We start from the raw sequence: 17,245 nt of genomic DNA on the forward strand, positions 1-17,245 counted from the left end.
TGAATCCTGCTACTACTGAGGAACTTGACACACCATTACGTTTAGAGGAGATTACCGCTTCAATTAATGCCATGCAATCAAACAAGGCACCCGGTCCAGATGGATTTCCGACTGAATTTTTCAAAAAAAATTCAAAATAAATTGGCCCCGATTCTCTTAGAAGTTTATAACGAATCTCTGCTATCTGGAACTTTACCTACAACTTTCACGGAGGCGTCTATATCTTCTTTTAAAGAAGGACAAGGATCCCACCTCCTGCGCCTCATATAAACTAGGGCTGCACGATTAATCGTATTTTTATCGTTATCGCGATGTGAAGTTTCACGATAAACACATCGAAAGAGCCACGATAACTCCTTGAATAACAGCAAACTCAAATTGCATTATCCTCGTCCAGCAATAGAGGGAGCTATTCGCGCTGCAGACTATGATCACGTGACGTAAGTAGGCAAGAGGCAGAGTGAGGCAGAGTTGCCAGGTTTGCGGTTTTGCCAAATTGGGCTTGTTTGAAAATCCAGCCGCGGGTAAAAATTCTGGGGCCGCATGGTGCGGTTTTTTGGGCTACTTTTGAGTTGGGCTACTGCGGAAGTTACAAGTCAACACTAAGAATCGATCGCGATATAATACACCCCCCCCCCCCCCCCCCCCCCGCCGACAACTTACACTCGCAGATTTTGTGCAGAAAACTTTTGTAGGACCTGGCAACCCTGGAGTGAGGCAAACACGCTCATCAGACACGCGATTTGGTTTAAGCCTGGTTGGCGAAAAATAACGTAATCGCGGCGGCTTCGCCCGTGTGCAATTGCCTGGCGCCGATTCACGAGGTCGTGCACCTCTCGAATTTTGTAAGTTCGCGCGTGCCGCGTCTCGGCGCAATGAGAACAGTCATGTTTGCAGGGTTCATACACCTATACAAGGTGGAATTCAAGCACTTGTACGTCACTTTCAAGGTCCATTTCAATAATTCCCAGCACGTTATTGAATTAAATATTTATACATATACTCTAAATGATTCGAAATAATTCGCTTTTTTATCACATTATTTAATGTTATTATTTATTTAAAGTTCGCGCGCGCCGCGTCTCGGCGCAATGAGAACAGTCATGTTTGCAGGGTTCATACACCTATACAAGGTGGAATTCAAGCACTTGTACGTCACTTTCAAGGTCCATTTCAATAATTCCCAGCACGTTATTGAATTAAATATTTATACATATACTCTAAATGATTCGAAATAATTCGCTTTTTTATCACATTATTTAATGGATATTTATTTTCAAAACGCCCAATCTTAACGTCTTCACGTTCTCTGTTTCGTCCTGGAATTACAAGAGGCTCGTACTTGTTAACGTAATACAAGAGAATTGTTCAGTCAGACAGATATTTGTTGTGAAACGAAGTAGTTACAATTTCAAGCCTTTTCAAATACTTTAGCCTAAATTCCAGCACTTTTCAAACCTGAAACACAAAGCAACATTAAAATTGGTCAGGTAAAAGTTCATTCCCCTGTATTTGAGGGGTGTTTTTTTTATACTAGGCCTACATATCGTTTCGGACAACACTGCAAAGAATGTGACACGGCAAGATTAAACGCTTCCGCCGTTCGCGGAGGTTAACGAGGTGTGCGGAGTCGCTCACTCGTGAAAGTATAAACCTAGATTGAATCTATTGTTGAATAAACCTGCAAAATATTTGGAATTATTCTGGATTCATTACACAGTAAAAAACAAAACAAATTAACGTGCTGCTGTTCAGAGAGACACTACATTTCTGTATTTTAATCTTAATTTATCGTGGTTCACATCGATATCGGGATATCCAACAATGTTATCGCACATCGCAATTCTAGTCCATATCGTGCACCCCTAATATAAACCAATATCTCTTCTGAATGTAGATCTGAAAATCCTGGCAAAGACATTGGCTCTGCGGTTGGAAAATGTTCTCCCAGAGATAATTTCACATGAACAAAATGGCTTTATTAAAGGGTGTCATCTTTTCTTCAATGTTCATACTATTCTAGATGTGGTATTTGCAAAATACAGTTCCTCTGTGCCCAAAATCGTAGTTTCACTAGATGCAGAAAAGGCATTTGATCGAGTCGAGTGGAACTATCTCTTCTCGACTCTACACAAATTTGGATTTACGAATAAATTTATCTCTTGGATTAAGTTGTTGTATACCTCTCCTCGGGCTAGTGTATGCACAAATGGAATGCGTTCTGATTACTTCTCGCCGTCACGTGGGACTAGACAAGGATGCCATCTGTCTCCTCTATTGTTTGCTGTGGCTATAGAACCCCTGTCGATTGCCTTGAAATCTCTTCTATCTTTTCATGGGATCCCTCGGTCTGGTAATAAATTGAAATTATCCTTGTACACTGATGATTTGTTACTGTATGTGTCGGATCAAACAAGTTCCCTTCCTCCAATCTTATCACTTTTGAAGAGATTTGGCACGTTTTCTGGTTATAGTGTGAACTTACATAAGAGTAATAAGTTTCCAGTGAACTCGTCTGCATTGTCACTTAATCAGGCCGCTATTCCCTTTCGATTTGTTCCGACTGGGTTTAAATATTTAGGGATTCATATATCAAGAACTTTGCCCTCTCTTTTTCATTCTAACTTTTCTCCTTTAACACTAGAAGCGCCAAAGCTCCGGTCATTTGACCGCTGTGACGTCTACTAGAAGCGCCGCCTCTGGTCAACCTAATTATACCTAGAAGCGCCGAGCACCGGTCACTTGACCGCAGCAGCACAAAAAATAATAATATCTAAATTGTCCTTTTAATAAACTAGTATTTTTACATTGTTAAAAGAAACCCTGCACATGCTAGTTTCAATCGATTTCGCTCGTATCTCTGTAATATTGTCGTCGTCGCCTACACTTCAAGACTGTGATTCTCTTTTCTGCCAGCGGGTGTCGCAAAGATTCGTATGTCATTTAATATTTAGTATAACTAAATAAAGATCAATAGTTTTCAAAACTAAATTATTCAAAGTTCAAACTGATTATTGTGTAAAGACAAAACGGAATTCGTCTGTTGAACGAAAGTGAAAGTGTTTCACTTTCCAAAGTCTTAAAATATATACTTTATTTATTAATATTATTTAATATATACTATATATAAGTTTACATCAATGGTTTTCAAACCGTGAGAGCGTCTTGCTTTGCCTAATAAATGCTTTAGTAGTTTGCAGGAATTCTGCGAATGGTAATTAGCCTACTTATCAAGTCAATATCTCAAAGAAATGATCTCTCGGGTATAATCCCTCTTCGCCAGGGCTAGCTGTTAGATACATTATGTATGGCTGCTTTTGACACACTGGCATTACAAAAGAATTAAGCAGAATGCAAGTTACGTATGTAAATGCATACCTTTGCGAGCGAAACTGAGATGATGGCATGGGCGGTGCTGTTATGAACACTTTATTCACAATAGCATTCATGAGGCAACGTGAGCTATAAATTCGTCGGGACGCGGCTACACAGTTTGAGTGAAAACTCTGCTTGGGCGATCGAACAGCAACACAGTTTGCTTGAAAGCTCGGTTTTGGAGTTTGAACAGCAACATAGTTTGCGTGACTCCTCGGTTTGGGCGTTTGAACAGCAACACAGTTTGCTTGAAAGCTCGGTTTGGGTGATCGAACAGCAACACAGTTTGCTTGAAAGCTCGGTTTGTGTGATCGAACAGCAACACAGTTTGCGTGACTCCTCGGTTTGGGCGTTTGAAAGGTTGCATAGTGCTTTATAAAAATGGCACAGAGAATCATGTACACCCCAAAGCAAGTGCTGGACATGCTGTGCAATATTGATGAGATGGAATCGGAGGGCGAACAATGTGAGGTGTCGGATGGAGAGGGCGAAAGTGAAATGGATCTTAATCTTGAATCTGATTCACAGCGGTGGAGGTTTATTCTCAAGTTCACAATTCACTACATAAATGTAACTTAATTTGAGGTGGGGAACGAAACTTATTCAATATACGCTAAAGAGAGATGGGATGCACCCGTTGTTGGCCTGTAGCTGTGTTCTACAACCTCCAAAACCTGGCTGTAATTAATAAATATTGTTCAAACAGTGCATGAACATTAACCACAGCGGTGGAGGTTTATTCTCAAGTTCACAATTCACTACATAAATGTAACTTAATTTGAGGTGGTGAACGAAACTTATGCAATATACGATACATGTAAATCACCGAATGGTGATAACGCTCGGTGATCCCACGTCCTAACGACCGTGTTATCACACATCGGCTATTCACCGATCAAACACCTCATTTGAAACGGCAACACAATACGGCAAGATAAAAAAGTGAACATTAGAGAGGACAGAGGCAACTATATTCGTGAAGCCATCCGAATCATTTTAATAATTTTGCGTTTTGTTACGCAAAGGTACATAGCCTACCTTTTATAATGATATTTTTGTAATTATTTTGCCTATTTATGCTTTTTGTTCTTTGTCTAACACAAAACATTATAGACATTTATTTGTAGATTTGTTATGTTCACCATAGCCTACAATTCACTAACATACACAACTTTTAGACATTAAAACTTGAAATGGCGTAACATTGAGTATACAAACAAACTTGCTTTAGCTCGGTCTACGGGCTTCACTTTGCTACTCTGAGTATCGAACAAGCTTTTTGTGGATGTGGGGGTGGAAGGCTGCAGCGCAGTCTGTTTCATTAGCAAGACAAAAGACGTGAACGCTTCACAGTGGGGGTGCGGGCCAGTGGGTTAGTGGTGTGGCGAACGTACATGATAATATAGTGACATATATGCCAACAGAATAACACACAGACAAATAAGCAAACTATTACACTAACCAAGCAAACTATTACACTAACCAAGAAACAAAACTGAAACTATATTTTGCATTTACGTTTTCGCAGGAAATGCAATATGAAACTAAACAAAACTGACAATGGGAAAGCTACTGAGAACAAGGTCACAAGGCACTGATTCTAAAAGGTTTAGTCACATTAATTTGTTAACATATTGACGTTACGTGCAAATGTCACCATTACGAATATTTTGTTTGGGCGGCTCATTCTTCCTTTTGTGCAAAACGCCATCTAGCGTTAATTATGTGTCAGTACCAGCTCCCCTGTGTAAAGACTCAGCGGTCTTTTGACCGCCCGAGGCGCGCTTTACGTAGGTGAAAACAACACGGCGCTAGTAGGAGGTGGTGAAATCGGTCAGATGACCGGCCCTCCGCGCTTCTAGGTATAAGTATGTAAATGAGGCGCGGCGCTTCTAGTGTTAATTAATAAGCTTAAACAAGACTTACAGATGTGGAAATCTCTTCCTCTGTCACTGCTAGAATAAATGCGATAAAAATGAATGTCCAAATTTCTTTTTTTATTTCAAAATATTCCTTTATTTTTGCCTAAGAAGTTTTTCAAGACTCTTGATCAGCTTATTACCACATTTATATGGGATGGGAAGGTTCCTAGAGTGAGAGTCATTATTACAAAGATTTAGATTTGACGGGGGTCTGGCTTTTCCTAATTTTATGTTTTATTACTTACTGGTCAGCTCACATCCAAAAAGCTCTTTGTTGGTTTAAGGCTCCAGAATTACTGTGGTGTAGATTGGAGATATATTCCTGTTCCCCATACTCCCCGCTTGCACTTCTCACGTCTCCTTTACCAATTAACATGGCAAATTCTACATGCAATCCGGTGGTACGGTCGACCCTTAGAATCTGCTCCCAATTTAGATGTAATTTTAAGCTTACGTCACCCTCTCTATCCATGCCTATTTTGGAAAACCATTTGTTTCCTCCAGCTTTGACCGACGCAGCTTTTAAGACATGGCATAAGAGAGGCATCGCATCTTTTCGTGACCTTTATAAGGATGGTTATTTTTTACAGTTTTGCCCAACTGGCTTTAGATTTTAATTTACCGTCATCCCATCTGTATAGATATTTTCAACTCGGGCACTGTCTCTCCTCTCTTTTTCCAAATTATTCATGTCTCCCTACCACACAACCATGAGATGATCTTTTGGGCTGGGATCCCTTTCAGAAAGGTATTATTTCTAGGATTTATTCATATATTATGGATCTGGATCAACACTCTCTTACTAAAATTAAGCATGCTTGGGAGCTTGAGCTGGATATGACTTTCAGAACAGTTGTGGAATAGGGCCATTTAACAAAGTACGATCGAGTTCATGTTGTGCAAGACTTCAGTTGATACAATTTAAGGTCTTACATAGAGTTCATCTATCTAGATCCCAAATATCCAAATTCTATCCGAACAACGTTACGGATAAATGTGAAAGATGTGGTGCCTCTCCATGTAATTTGAGTCATGTTATTTTTTTGTCCATCTGTAGATAAATTTTGGTCTGATTATTATGGGATTATGACTAAGGTTTTGGTCACCGACATTACTGCAGATTCTTTAATTGCGATATTTGGTTTTTCCGCTGATTTGTCTTTGCTCAGCAGAGCTCAGTCTGATATTTTAGCATTTACCTCTCTATTGGCGAGACGGTGCATATTGCTACTGTGGAAAACCTCAAAACCCCCTTCCATTTCAAGGTGGCTCCATGATGTGATGCACTTCCTTACTATGGAAAAGGTACAATTACCTTAAAAGGCAGTACTGCAAAAAAAATTTCTAAATGGAATCCTTTTTTAACATATTTTAAATCTCTTCAGGTTATACCAGCTGACTGAGGGCTTTTTAAAAATCATTATTATTATTTATTTATTTATATTCCCCTAATTATTGATCTAGATTATTCTATGGGTATGCACGGGAGCTTGTATGTGTGCATGTATGTTAGTAGAGGTGTATGTATGTGTATGTATATGTGTGCTATGTATGTGTATGTATGTATATATTAGTGGTGGGGCGTTAACGGCGTTCGTTAATTTGATACTCTTATCGGGCGATATAAAAATTATCACCGTTAATCTATTCTTAAAGTTGGGTTGGGAACTGGGTCAAAATGGGTAAGCAAACTATGATGACTTTCAACTTGATAGTTTAGCTCGGCTATATTCCTAACCAAATTGCACAGTAGGGGCGAGAACGAGTTTTCAAACCTGTGAATTACAAATCGTACGTGTGTTTACATGGATGCAGCCACGAAGTCGCCAGGTTTGCTTCATGGAAAATTCATTTTTAGGAACGTAAAGTGTTACCGGAGCTCGGAGCGGTTGTTTTCTGCATGGTCCTAGCGCTAGATTCGTCGCTATTTAAATATTTCTTTTTAACCGTTAAAACTGCAGAGGACCAAAACCGGATTTTGAAAAAGTCCCCCCCAAATTACGTCCGTGAGATTAAATGTACTAAATGTTGGCTTACATTTCAAATATCATGTTTAGCCTAATAAACATGTTATCAACCCCTTTTAATGTACAGTATAGGCTTACAAATTCATGTTTTTATCTGAATAAACCGTTGAACACGAGTAGCCTACATTTTATTGAGCATAAATAAAAATTGATTTCTTCAAGTATCAAAAGTAGAACAGCTTTCTCAAGCAGTCATTGATGCATTTTGGAAACAGGAGATGAGCCCCTGGTCTAATGCACCCTCTGTATTAAACCCTATCTCAAAAACTGACTTTTAGTCATTACTTGGGTAGCACGCATATGAGTCATTTTAATATAGATTAATCTAGATTAATTTCAAGATTTCAGTGAGATTAATCTAGATTAAAATCTAGATATATATATATATATATATATATATATATATATATATATATATATATATATATTAGTGGTGGGACTTTAACGCGTTAATTTCGATTAATTAATTACAGGAAAATTAACGCACTAAAAAAATTAACGCATTTTAACGCATTTAACGGACGAGACACTTTTGCACTGTGGAATGTTTCTCAGTGCGCGAGTTCCGGGCATACAGATTATATGGACGCACAATAAGATGAGCATGATGGAGATGACTGAAGAGGCTACGCTGGTGGATGGGAAATTTAAATATAAGAAACTTTCAGATGGAAGTACAAACAAAAATAGTGTTATTTACACTTTATGTAGGAAGGAGTTCGCTTATCACAGGAGCACTTCCACCCTTCGTTACCACCTCAACGCAAAACATGTTGCGGCTAAAGCTGGGCGTACGCTGTACGATATTTTAAATCGTGTACTCAGCTCCAGCTCAAACTGTACGACTAAATCGCAGGGAGAGTCGGCTCGTGGAGCTGCTTCAACAGTGCGATACTCTCACGAGGAGCGATTTGAATTTCAAACATGTTTGATGTTCTTGCGACGCTGCGATTTCTGATCGGGAGTTGGTCGTGAGGTGTGAATCGCTCCTCGTTTACCTGTGTAAACTATACGATGCACGACACGCGATTGAGCCGAAACGAGTGAAAAATCGGCTGAAAATGGGCCAAAAATCGCACAGTGTACGCCCAGCTTAACGCGCAGGTCAGTAATGATAACTTAGCTGCTAAATGTATTCCTAGTACGATAGGGTGACCAAACGTCCGTAATTCACATCCTGTGAGGAAACGTCCTGATTTTTAAATGACCTTCATTGGACCATTAAGACTGGATTAAACTTTCGCGAATGGCCGTAGCGCGCGACTCCGCACGCGTTTATACATGATGCGTCACATTATTTGTGTTGTCCGCTCTCTGTGGTCGAAGATAAATGCTTACAAGAAGCGCTGCGAATTGCGTCAACTGATGCAAGTTACGAACTACCGTCCAGGGGTGAGTTTCCCAAAACGTTCTTAGCGCCAAGTACTTCTTAACCTCGTACGTAAGAACGTTTTGGGAAACTCACCCCAGAAAGACAATGTCGAAGAAAATCCAGCAGCTGTATGATGAGGAAAGAATTAAAACAGATTATTGTGAAGAGTGCCACAAATGTGGCTCTGACTGGGGATCACTGGACCTCTGTTAGCAACAAGAATGATCTTGGTGTGACAGCTCATATTATAGATGATGAATCTATAGATGATGAAGATCCAGTCATTTGCTTTGAGCATGCAGAAGACCACTTCTAGGCACTATGAAGATGCCTATGGCAGAGGCCTGGGAAATTAAAGAAAGTCTACCATCTAAAATAGTATTAAAAAACATCTTCTGATTTACTTAAATTCTTCCAATATCCTGAGCAAAACTCCCTAAATTAAACAACATTTTTGGTCAGAATTTCCAATGTTCTGAACTGTTTTCTGCACACTACACATATATTGGTCTTCGTAGTAGACTGGTGGAAAAATAAACAAGATGTTGAGGTTTATGATTATGTTCATTGATTCATTCATCATTCAAACTTAAATTAATATTTCTCATGTTAAATACTGAAATGCGATTAAAATGCGATTAATTTCGATTAATTAATTGCAAAGCTTCCGATTAATTCGATTAATTTTTTTGATCGCGTCCCACCCCTAATATATATATATATATTTTATGTGTGTGTGTGTGTGTGTGTGTGTGTGTGTGTGTGTGTGTGTGTGTGTGTGTGTGTGTGTATGCATGTGTGTAAGTGTATATATGCATATATGTTTGAAACTGCTAATTGCGCTGCATTTTACTCTGTCATTATATTTGTATAATTTTTTGTTACAACTTGTTTGTGTGTGTGTGTGTGTGTGTGTGTGTGTGTGTGTGTGTGTGAATGTGAGAGATTTGAGGGTTTTTGTTTGTTTTTGATTGAAAATAATCAAAAATTGTTTGAGGAAAAGTTTGTATCTGTAATGATATATGCACGTTCCACTTTTTCTCCTCAATAAAAAAATTATATTAAAAAAAGTGTATAACAAATCATGCGTAATTGCAATAGTTTTCTGGGGAATATACTTCATTTTCTGTAAAAAATAATAATAATTCAGGGGTACCAACACTTTTGGCCATGACTGTAACTATTGTACAGTGGTCAGTATGATTGAATTTTGTTGAAAAGAATAGCAAAGGATTGAAGTACATTTAAAAACACGATTTTTAATCAGACATAACCTAGAACAGGCTTCTTAGCACTCTTTTTAGCATTCTTTCTAGCAATCTTTCCTAATGCTAGCAAACTTTCCTGGTGATTTATTGTACTAATTTTATTCTAATTTAGCTTGTTTAGTAGACATTGAAGACTAGGAGCACATACACAATATCTGCGTTTTTGTCAGCTGCCTCTGCCTTTTTTGCATAAAAACCTTTTGGAATTGTTCATTCAATAAAAGTAAAAAGACATATTGTATATTTGTCTATAATTTGTGGTGTATTGTGTACTCTTCTCCAGAAGAGGCCTGATTACTGCTGTTTTTAGGCAATGCGAGTTAGGCAATTAAGAATGCTTATAGTGTTCTGAACACGGTGTTTAAATCCATGAGATAATAAGGACTAATAAAAAAAGAATTTGGGTGGAATGTGGTCTACAGGACACGTGTTGAAGCATGAAATCACTTTTGCAAGTCTTTCAAAGTCAATATCAAGTGCTTCCAGGTACACCATGACCTTACAGGTTTGAGTCTTAGCATTGTGTAATGTACCTGATGGAAGAGATTTTACTATCAAAGAATCCAGCAAATTCATCACTTTTCATTAGAAAGTTCTAATGACATCAAAGACTGGTCATTATGCATTATCATTTGTAGTACCTGGATGTTTGTTTTGGTTATACTTGATCAAAGAAGTTTGAGAACCACTAGTTGAGACAATGTAGTACTGGTGTATTTTTGTCAATACTAAATGTCGGTAACGAATGTTTTATATGATTGTACAAGAACAATCACTACCACGCTGTGAACTGAGCCTAGCCGAGCTAATATGAAAATGATTTTTGGACTGCGTGTGTGGGAGATTGTGATTTAGGCCTATGTCCCGTTTTCCTGAGGTAATATATGGTTTTCTTAACAAAGATTATTTACAGCATAATTTAACATCTAAATGTATGAACTTCAGAATTAATAACCCATTAACGATGTTAAAAAATTCTGAGTTCTTGATCACTGCCATGCTGCATGAACTGGAGCTTACTTTAAAATCAATGCATATTCTTTTATCTGGAAGGAAGCTGACTGCTAAGTTTATTTGCAATGTAAGACATTAGCTCTAAAAGTCAGTCAGTCAGTTTGTTTCTTTTTTCTCTTCTTTTTCACAAGTGCTAAAGTCCTTTGCTATTTTGTTGCAGGAAGGGATCTTGCACAGGAATTTGTTTGACCCAGTTGCTCAGCATAGAAACTGGTGTCCATGGGTGAACGTGATTGGTGAAAACTGGAGCCTGGACAGGTTATTGCCTGTAGAATCTGAATTGGAATTTCCTCAGTATGGCTGGAGGGCAGCACTCCATCTCCTCTTGATGTTGAAAAACAGCATTAGTCCAGTAGCATCCAGCCCAACTCAGGTGAGTGCTTTACAGTATTCTTATTTTTTCGACTACAGTAAGGGGGTAAACTAGTATATGAAAATGCTGCCTGTGGCTTTCTGTGGTACTCCATTTTCCTACCAGGAATTGTTCAACCTCAGAAATACCAGTAAGATTACTTTTGTCTCTGCATACATTGAGCGCACCATATATTATTGCACTTTGCATGGTTATTCTCTAACATTTTACCCATGAATCTCAGGAAGTGCATTTTGGGCTTCTTGTCAAGGTTGTGCCTGAAAGACATGACCCGTTTCAACGCTTGAGACCTGTTGTTGGGGAGCCATGGACGTGAATGTTTAAAAGGCAATGGCACTATCCAACTAGTATTTGAGTCTTTATGAAGTCCCTCCTGCATTATCTTCATAAAGTATGTGCCCTGAATCGAAGGTGCTATCATATCTTTGGTTCTCTGAAAGACCAAGCATCCTAGGTGGTCAGTCTCACAAGCAGATGACTCCTCTAAGCATGTTGGAAGGTAAGCATATTGGAAGAGTGAGGGGCCTCCAAATTCAGTAGTAGTGGTAAAGGTGCAAACTGTTGGTGGCTTGTGTACGTTGCCTAGACATACATTGCCAACTACCACCCACCCCAAGTCTAACTTCTGTGCATAAGGTGAATTGTGAGTGTCGTTCTCCTGTTTGTGGAACTTATGAATGTGAAGCATGTCACAACCTAAAAGAAGCATGATTGGGGCATTTGAATTGACCTCTGGGATCAGATGCACCAATGACAGGGTTCCCACGGGTCCTTAAAATACTTGAAAGTATGAATCTGAAAAAATAAGTTCAAGGAGCTGGAAAGTTTTTGATAACAGGCATAAAAAGACAGCTGTTCTTGAAGGTCCTTGAATTTGGGGGGGTTGAAATTTTACAAGGATGAAGATCGCTGTCAGCGAATAATAGGGCGTTCACAGTTGGTAGTAAGTCAACATTTAGAAAAGATTTGCTATGAAAAATTGACCCTAGCAGTGGCATTGCCCCCGACAACCTATTTCCTAGGATCATGTAGGCACTCAAACCCTTCCACCACGATTAGGTGGTGATTCATGCAGAAGTTTACTCATTCCAAATTTGTCTAAAGGCCCATATCTCTTTAAAAGTGAGACTCAAAATAATAAATATATCCTGTAGCCATGTTTCTTGAAAGAACATTTAAATTTGATATTGATTCATGTGACTTTTCAATCAATCAAAATGTATTTATATAGCGCTTTTTACAACAGTTGTTGTAAATCCAGGCTCCCAGTCAGTCTACGCCCCCAGTGAGCAAGCCAGGGGCAACAGTGGCAAGGAAAAACTCCCTAAGAGCATGAGGAAGAAACTCCTCTGGCTGATGCCAGTCACCATAACAATTAAAGAGACAAAAAAACAAAGATGGGAAGGATAAATCTCATCTTTGTGTGTATTTATTAGGGGTGGGTATCACCACTGATTTCCCATTTCGATTTGATTTCGATTCACAAGGTTTCGATTCGATTTTCGATTCGATCCGATTCAATATCGATACTTGTAGGGACATTTCAGTTACAATAAAAAGTGTAGTTTGAATGTGAAATGTTGTAATGATACAAGGAACACTCAAACTTTATTAAAATGTATTAAGATATTAGTGTTTATACTGTGAACAACAGTTACATTCTTTTTTTTAATATCAATTAATGCACACTCTTCCACATCGCTTTCAATGCCTAAAGAAGCTGTTTTGAACAGCCCTTTAAAGTGCAAATTAAGTTGGTTTTTTTTTACATGTAACAAAAACATTTATGAACATAGTTCTGAATATTGTAAACATTAAGGTCCAAAAACTAAGATTTATTCATGACTGCTTTCTGACATCTTAGAGATTGTCAAATTTTTCTGCAAGAAAATGAGCTGATCAACATGTTGAGGAGTGAGACAGCTCCTTTGTGCAGTAACAATATTGCCAACTGTTGAGAAAACTTCACAGCTTTTTACTTGATGCGTCGCGACCGCCGTGAATGTCCGCGCGCCGAAAACGACGTAATCGCGGTGGCTTCGCTCGTGCGCTGTCGCTTCACAAGCTCGTGCACCTCTCGAATTTTGAAACTTTGCGCGCGCCGCGCTTCAGCGCAATGAACAAAGTCATATTTGCAGGGTTCATACAACTTTAAAAGGTCGAATTCAAGCACTTCGGTTATTTTTTTGGCACGGGGAGAACTTGTAGATAGTTTGGGTTCTGACGTTTTTTGAATATCAGGATGCTGTCGCGTTAAATGATTTCTCAGATTTGTGGTATTCCCACAATATTTCACCTCCATGTTGCACAGTTTACACACGGCTGTGCTTTTATCCAACTCTTCCCTACCATCATGGTTTCTGAATCCAAAATGTAACCATACATCTGCAGGGTTGCCAACTTTTCAAGATCGCTTGGAGTGAAATTTGAACCTGGGAATTTGGGAATTTTTTCTATTGACACAACACAACCTACAGCTCCAGAAAGTACATGGTATACAATTACAAGTATACAAGTTTCTAAACATACAAAAAAATTCAGCCTTCTAGCTGTAATAGTTTTAGAGATATTCACATTGAAATATTGCCATTTAGCCACTTTCGCAAAAGATGCGTCTGAAGGTGGGGTTACAAACAGTGATGTCAGTAACGCGTTACTCTAATCTTACCACTTTTTTCGGTAATGAATAATATAACGCGCTACTATTTCCAGTCCAGTAATCAGATTAAAGTTACTTATCCACGTAACTGTGCGTTACTATTTTTTATTTTCCCTAGTAAAAATATATATTTTTGCTTTCTTCTTGGCTCAGTTCTACTTTTGCGTCTGACCGTAGCGCTCGACTCCGCACGCTGCGCGCGACTCTGTGAGAGCGCAAGCACGTTTTACAAGTCATTTTTTGCAGTGTCCTCCAGTAACGATATGTGGTAGTGTAAAGAAACACCCCTCAACAACAGGGGAATGAACATTTACCTGATGAATTTTAATGTTGCAATGTGTTCCACGTTTGAAAAGTGCTGGAATTTTGACTAACGTAGCCTACTTTAAAATGCTTGAAATTGTAATGGTATTTAGTTTCACAAGTAACTGACTGAAGAGTTCGCTTGTATTACGTTTACAAATAAATTTACAAATAATACCGCGCAGCTACACAAATGTAATGTCAGGAGATACTGTAGCGACTACTACTCCTCACGGCGAATTCCCTAACGGACAGACAATTGGCCACTCAAGGAGTCTTAGCCCTTTAAGTGACACTGTGGGGGCGGAGCCTGCTCGCGCCAGGGTTGCGTTATCAATAAAGTTACCCTCCTCGGGATTTTTGGATTAAGCAGTTTCTGCATCGGTTACCAAACCTGCTTCAATACATTGTTACTGTTAAAAATGCACTTCCAATAAAGTGAGTATTGGAAAAATAAATTTTGTTGCTGAATGTAACTACTAAAGTTACTTGTAATCTAACGTAGTTACTTTTAAAATCAAGTAATCAGTAACGTAACTAAGTTACTTTTAAAAGGAGTAATCAGTAATCGGATGACTTTTTCAAGGTAACTATGCCATCACTGGTTACAAACACGGCTGTAACTCTTGAAATATTGAACATGGAACAGAAATACTTTTGATTTTTCCATGAAACATTTCTGCCTACAAATGGGGAAAGTTTGAAGGGATTCTGAGATGGTCTGGTGGGGACCATTGGTTGAGTTGATATGGAATGACCCTAATGAGGTCTGAACCTACTTGAAAAAAAGCATGTTGGTAAAGGGTCCAGTTAACAAATAGAGGATTTTAGTGATGAAATCACATCAAGTAGTGTTACCATGTCAACTTCTTGGAGTAACTGATGTAAGGGTTGATGGTCTATTAGTGCTTGTTGCTATATTCTGCTATACTAGTAATCTTGTCCCTAAAAAATATTGCAAACTCATCACATTTTTCAACTGAAACAGTCTCAAGGAAGACACAGGAGGTGGAGTTTACTAGTTGATCTATACTTCTGAACAAGACAGCTGAGTTATTATTGGATGAATTGATTAAGGTAGAGAAATAGTTTTTCCTTGCTGATTTGAATTCGTTGTTGTAATTCTGCAATGTTGTTTTATAAATATCAAAATGTACTTGCAATGTTGACCTTTACCAATGTCTCTCAGCCTGCCTACAATCTTGCCTAAATTTTACAATAGATGGAGTGTTTCTCCAGGACATCTTAATTTTACCAGAGATACTTTTATTTATCATTGGTGCCACAGCATCAATGGTGCCAATACAGTTCCTAACTCTGTGTGTGAATGTTTCAACTAGGAGGGAGGGACTGTATCATGTCTGTGAAGGCCACGGCACTGCCAGCACTGAGAACGCTTGGTTATTGTGCGCTTTTCACTGAGTGTTCTAGTAGATAATGACATATTAAAAAATACACCAAAATGATCAGAGATTGCAACATCAGTAATTTCAGTATTATTAACCTCTATGCATTTAGAAATGATCAAATCTAAAATGTGGCCATGCTTATGAGTTGGGCCTGATACATGCTGTATGACACATATGTCAAAGCCAAGGCCCGCGGGCTGGATCTGAATTGATTATCTATGGCCCCCTGGATGATATTTAATTACTATTAGAACCGGCCCACAGGCCATAGCCGCCCGATGGTGTTTTGCACGCACAAACACTACATTCCCCACAATGCAACAGTAGCCAGCGAAATCACTGCAGCGCACACAAGCAGCGAGGGTCCGCGCGGCGAAAATGACGTAATCGCAGTGGCTCCGCCCGTGCGCGAGAGCGTCGCACACTGTCGATAACTGTGCGCACCAGTTAAACTTAATTGAGTTAAATATTTATACATATAGTCGAAATGATTCGAAATAATTCACTTTTTTATTCACATTATTTAATGGTTGTTTTTTTTTTTTTTTCAAAACGCCCAATCTTAACGTCTTCACATTCTCATGTTTCGTCCTGGAATTACAAAAGGCATGTATTTGTTAACGTAATACAAGAGAACTGTTCAGTCAGATAGCTATTTGTTGTGAAACGAAGTCGTTACAATTTCAAGCATTTTCAAGTACTATAGCCTAAATTCCAGCACTTTTCAAACCTTCAAACCATTACTTCATTCATTTAATGTACAGGACATGTCTTCTTTGTAGGAAGTTTGTTTTTATCTGTTTGCTTGTTGAAAAATGTTTTCACTTGAAATTACTGACAGATCCATAAGAAAATATTGCTTTATTCATTAAAGCATTAAATAATATACACTGTGTTAGGTCTTGGTTCAATAGGCTATGTGCAATCATTTCCAGTCCGGCCCTCGGCTTGTAGCAAATTTGGTTTTTTGGCCCTCGGTGTATTCGACTTTGACATCCCTGCTGTATGAGATCAAAAGAGTTAAGCATCCTCATGAATTCTGAAGTGGTTGGATTTGTGGATATATTCACATGAATATTAAAATCCCCAGCAATTAAAACATAATCAAAATCAATTAAAATCCTAGAAAGCATTTCTGCAAAATCTTCATACAAAAAGAAAGTTTGTATGTAGTCTGGGAGGATGAGATAACATTCAAAAGATCTGAATAAGTTGAGTTGTACTGCCAGATATTCAAACGTAGGATGTTCCCCTAATGAGATCTGCTGACAGCAGAATGCTTTATGGTAAAAACATGCAACACCACCACCTCTCTTATTTACTCTAGAGACATTCAAATAGTTAGTCGGGAGGCGAAGCTTCATTTAGCACTATTGCTCCATTGCTATCAAGCCAAGTCTCTGTTAGAAAAAGAAAGTCCAGACAATAATCTTCAATCAATTTAGCTATTAAAAAAAGACTTGTTTGTGAGTGAGCGGACGTTTAGTAAGGAGACTTTGAAGATTTGATGTGTTTGATCAGCA

General features: G+C 38.6%; 1 protein-coding gene across 2 annotated transcripts in view; it reads left to right on the top strand.

Moving 5' to 3' along the window:
- The window catches only part of zc3hc1 (zinc finger, C3HC-type containing 1), a 75,110-nt gene that overhangs the window by 31,549 nt on the left and 26,316 nt on the right, over window positions 1-17,245 (top strand). The window contains exons 9-10 of one of the 2 annotated variants that reach the window (XR_013130962.1): window positions 11,139-11,351; window positions 11,602-11,850. Coding sequence is in view for 1 of the 2 variants with exons in the window: in XM_077006500.1 (XP_076862615.1) it covers window positions 11,139-11,351 (213 nt within the window). In the remaining variant the exon portion in view is untranslated. The remainder of the gene's footprint in view (window positions 1-11,138; window positions 11,352-11,601; window positions 11,851-17,245) is intronic. The other variant, XM_077006500.1, reaches the window with a different exon arrangement.

Source organism: Brachyhypopomus gauderio, chromosome 5 (assembly GCF_052324685.1).
Source record: "Brachyhypopomus gauderio isolate BG-103 chromosome 5, BGAUD_0.2, whole genome shotgun sequence".
Taxonomy (NCBI): domain Eukaryota; kingdom Metazoa; phylum Chordata; class Actinopteri; order Gymnotiformes; family Hypopomidae; genus Brachyhypopomus; species Brachyhypopomus gauderio.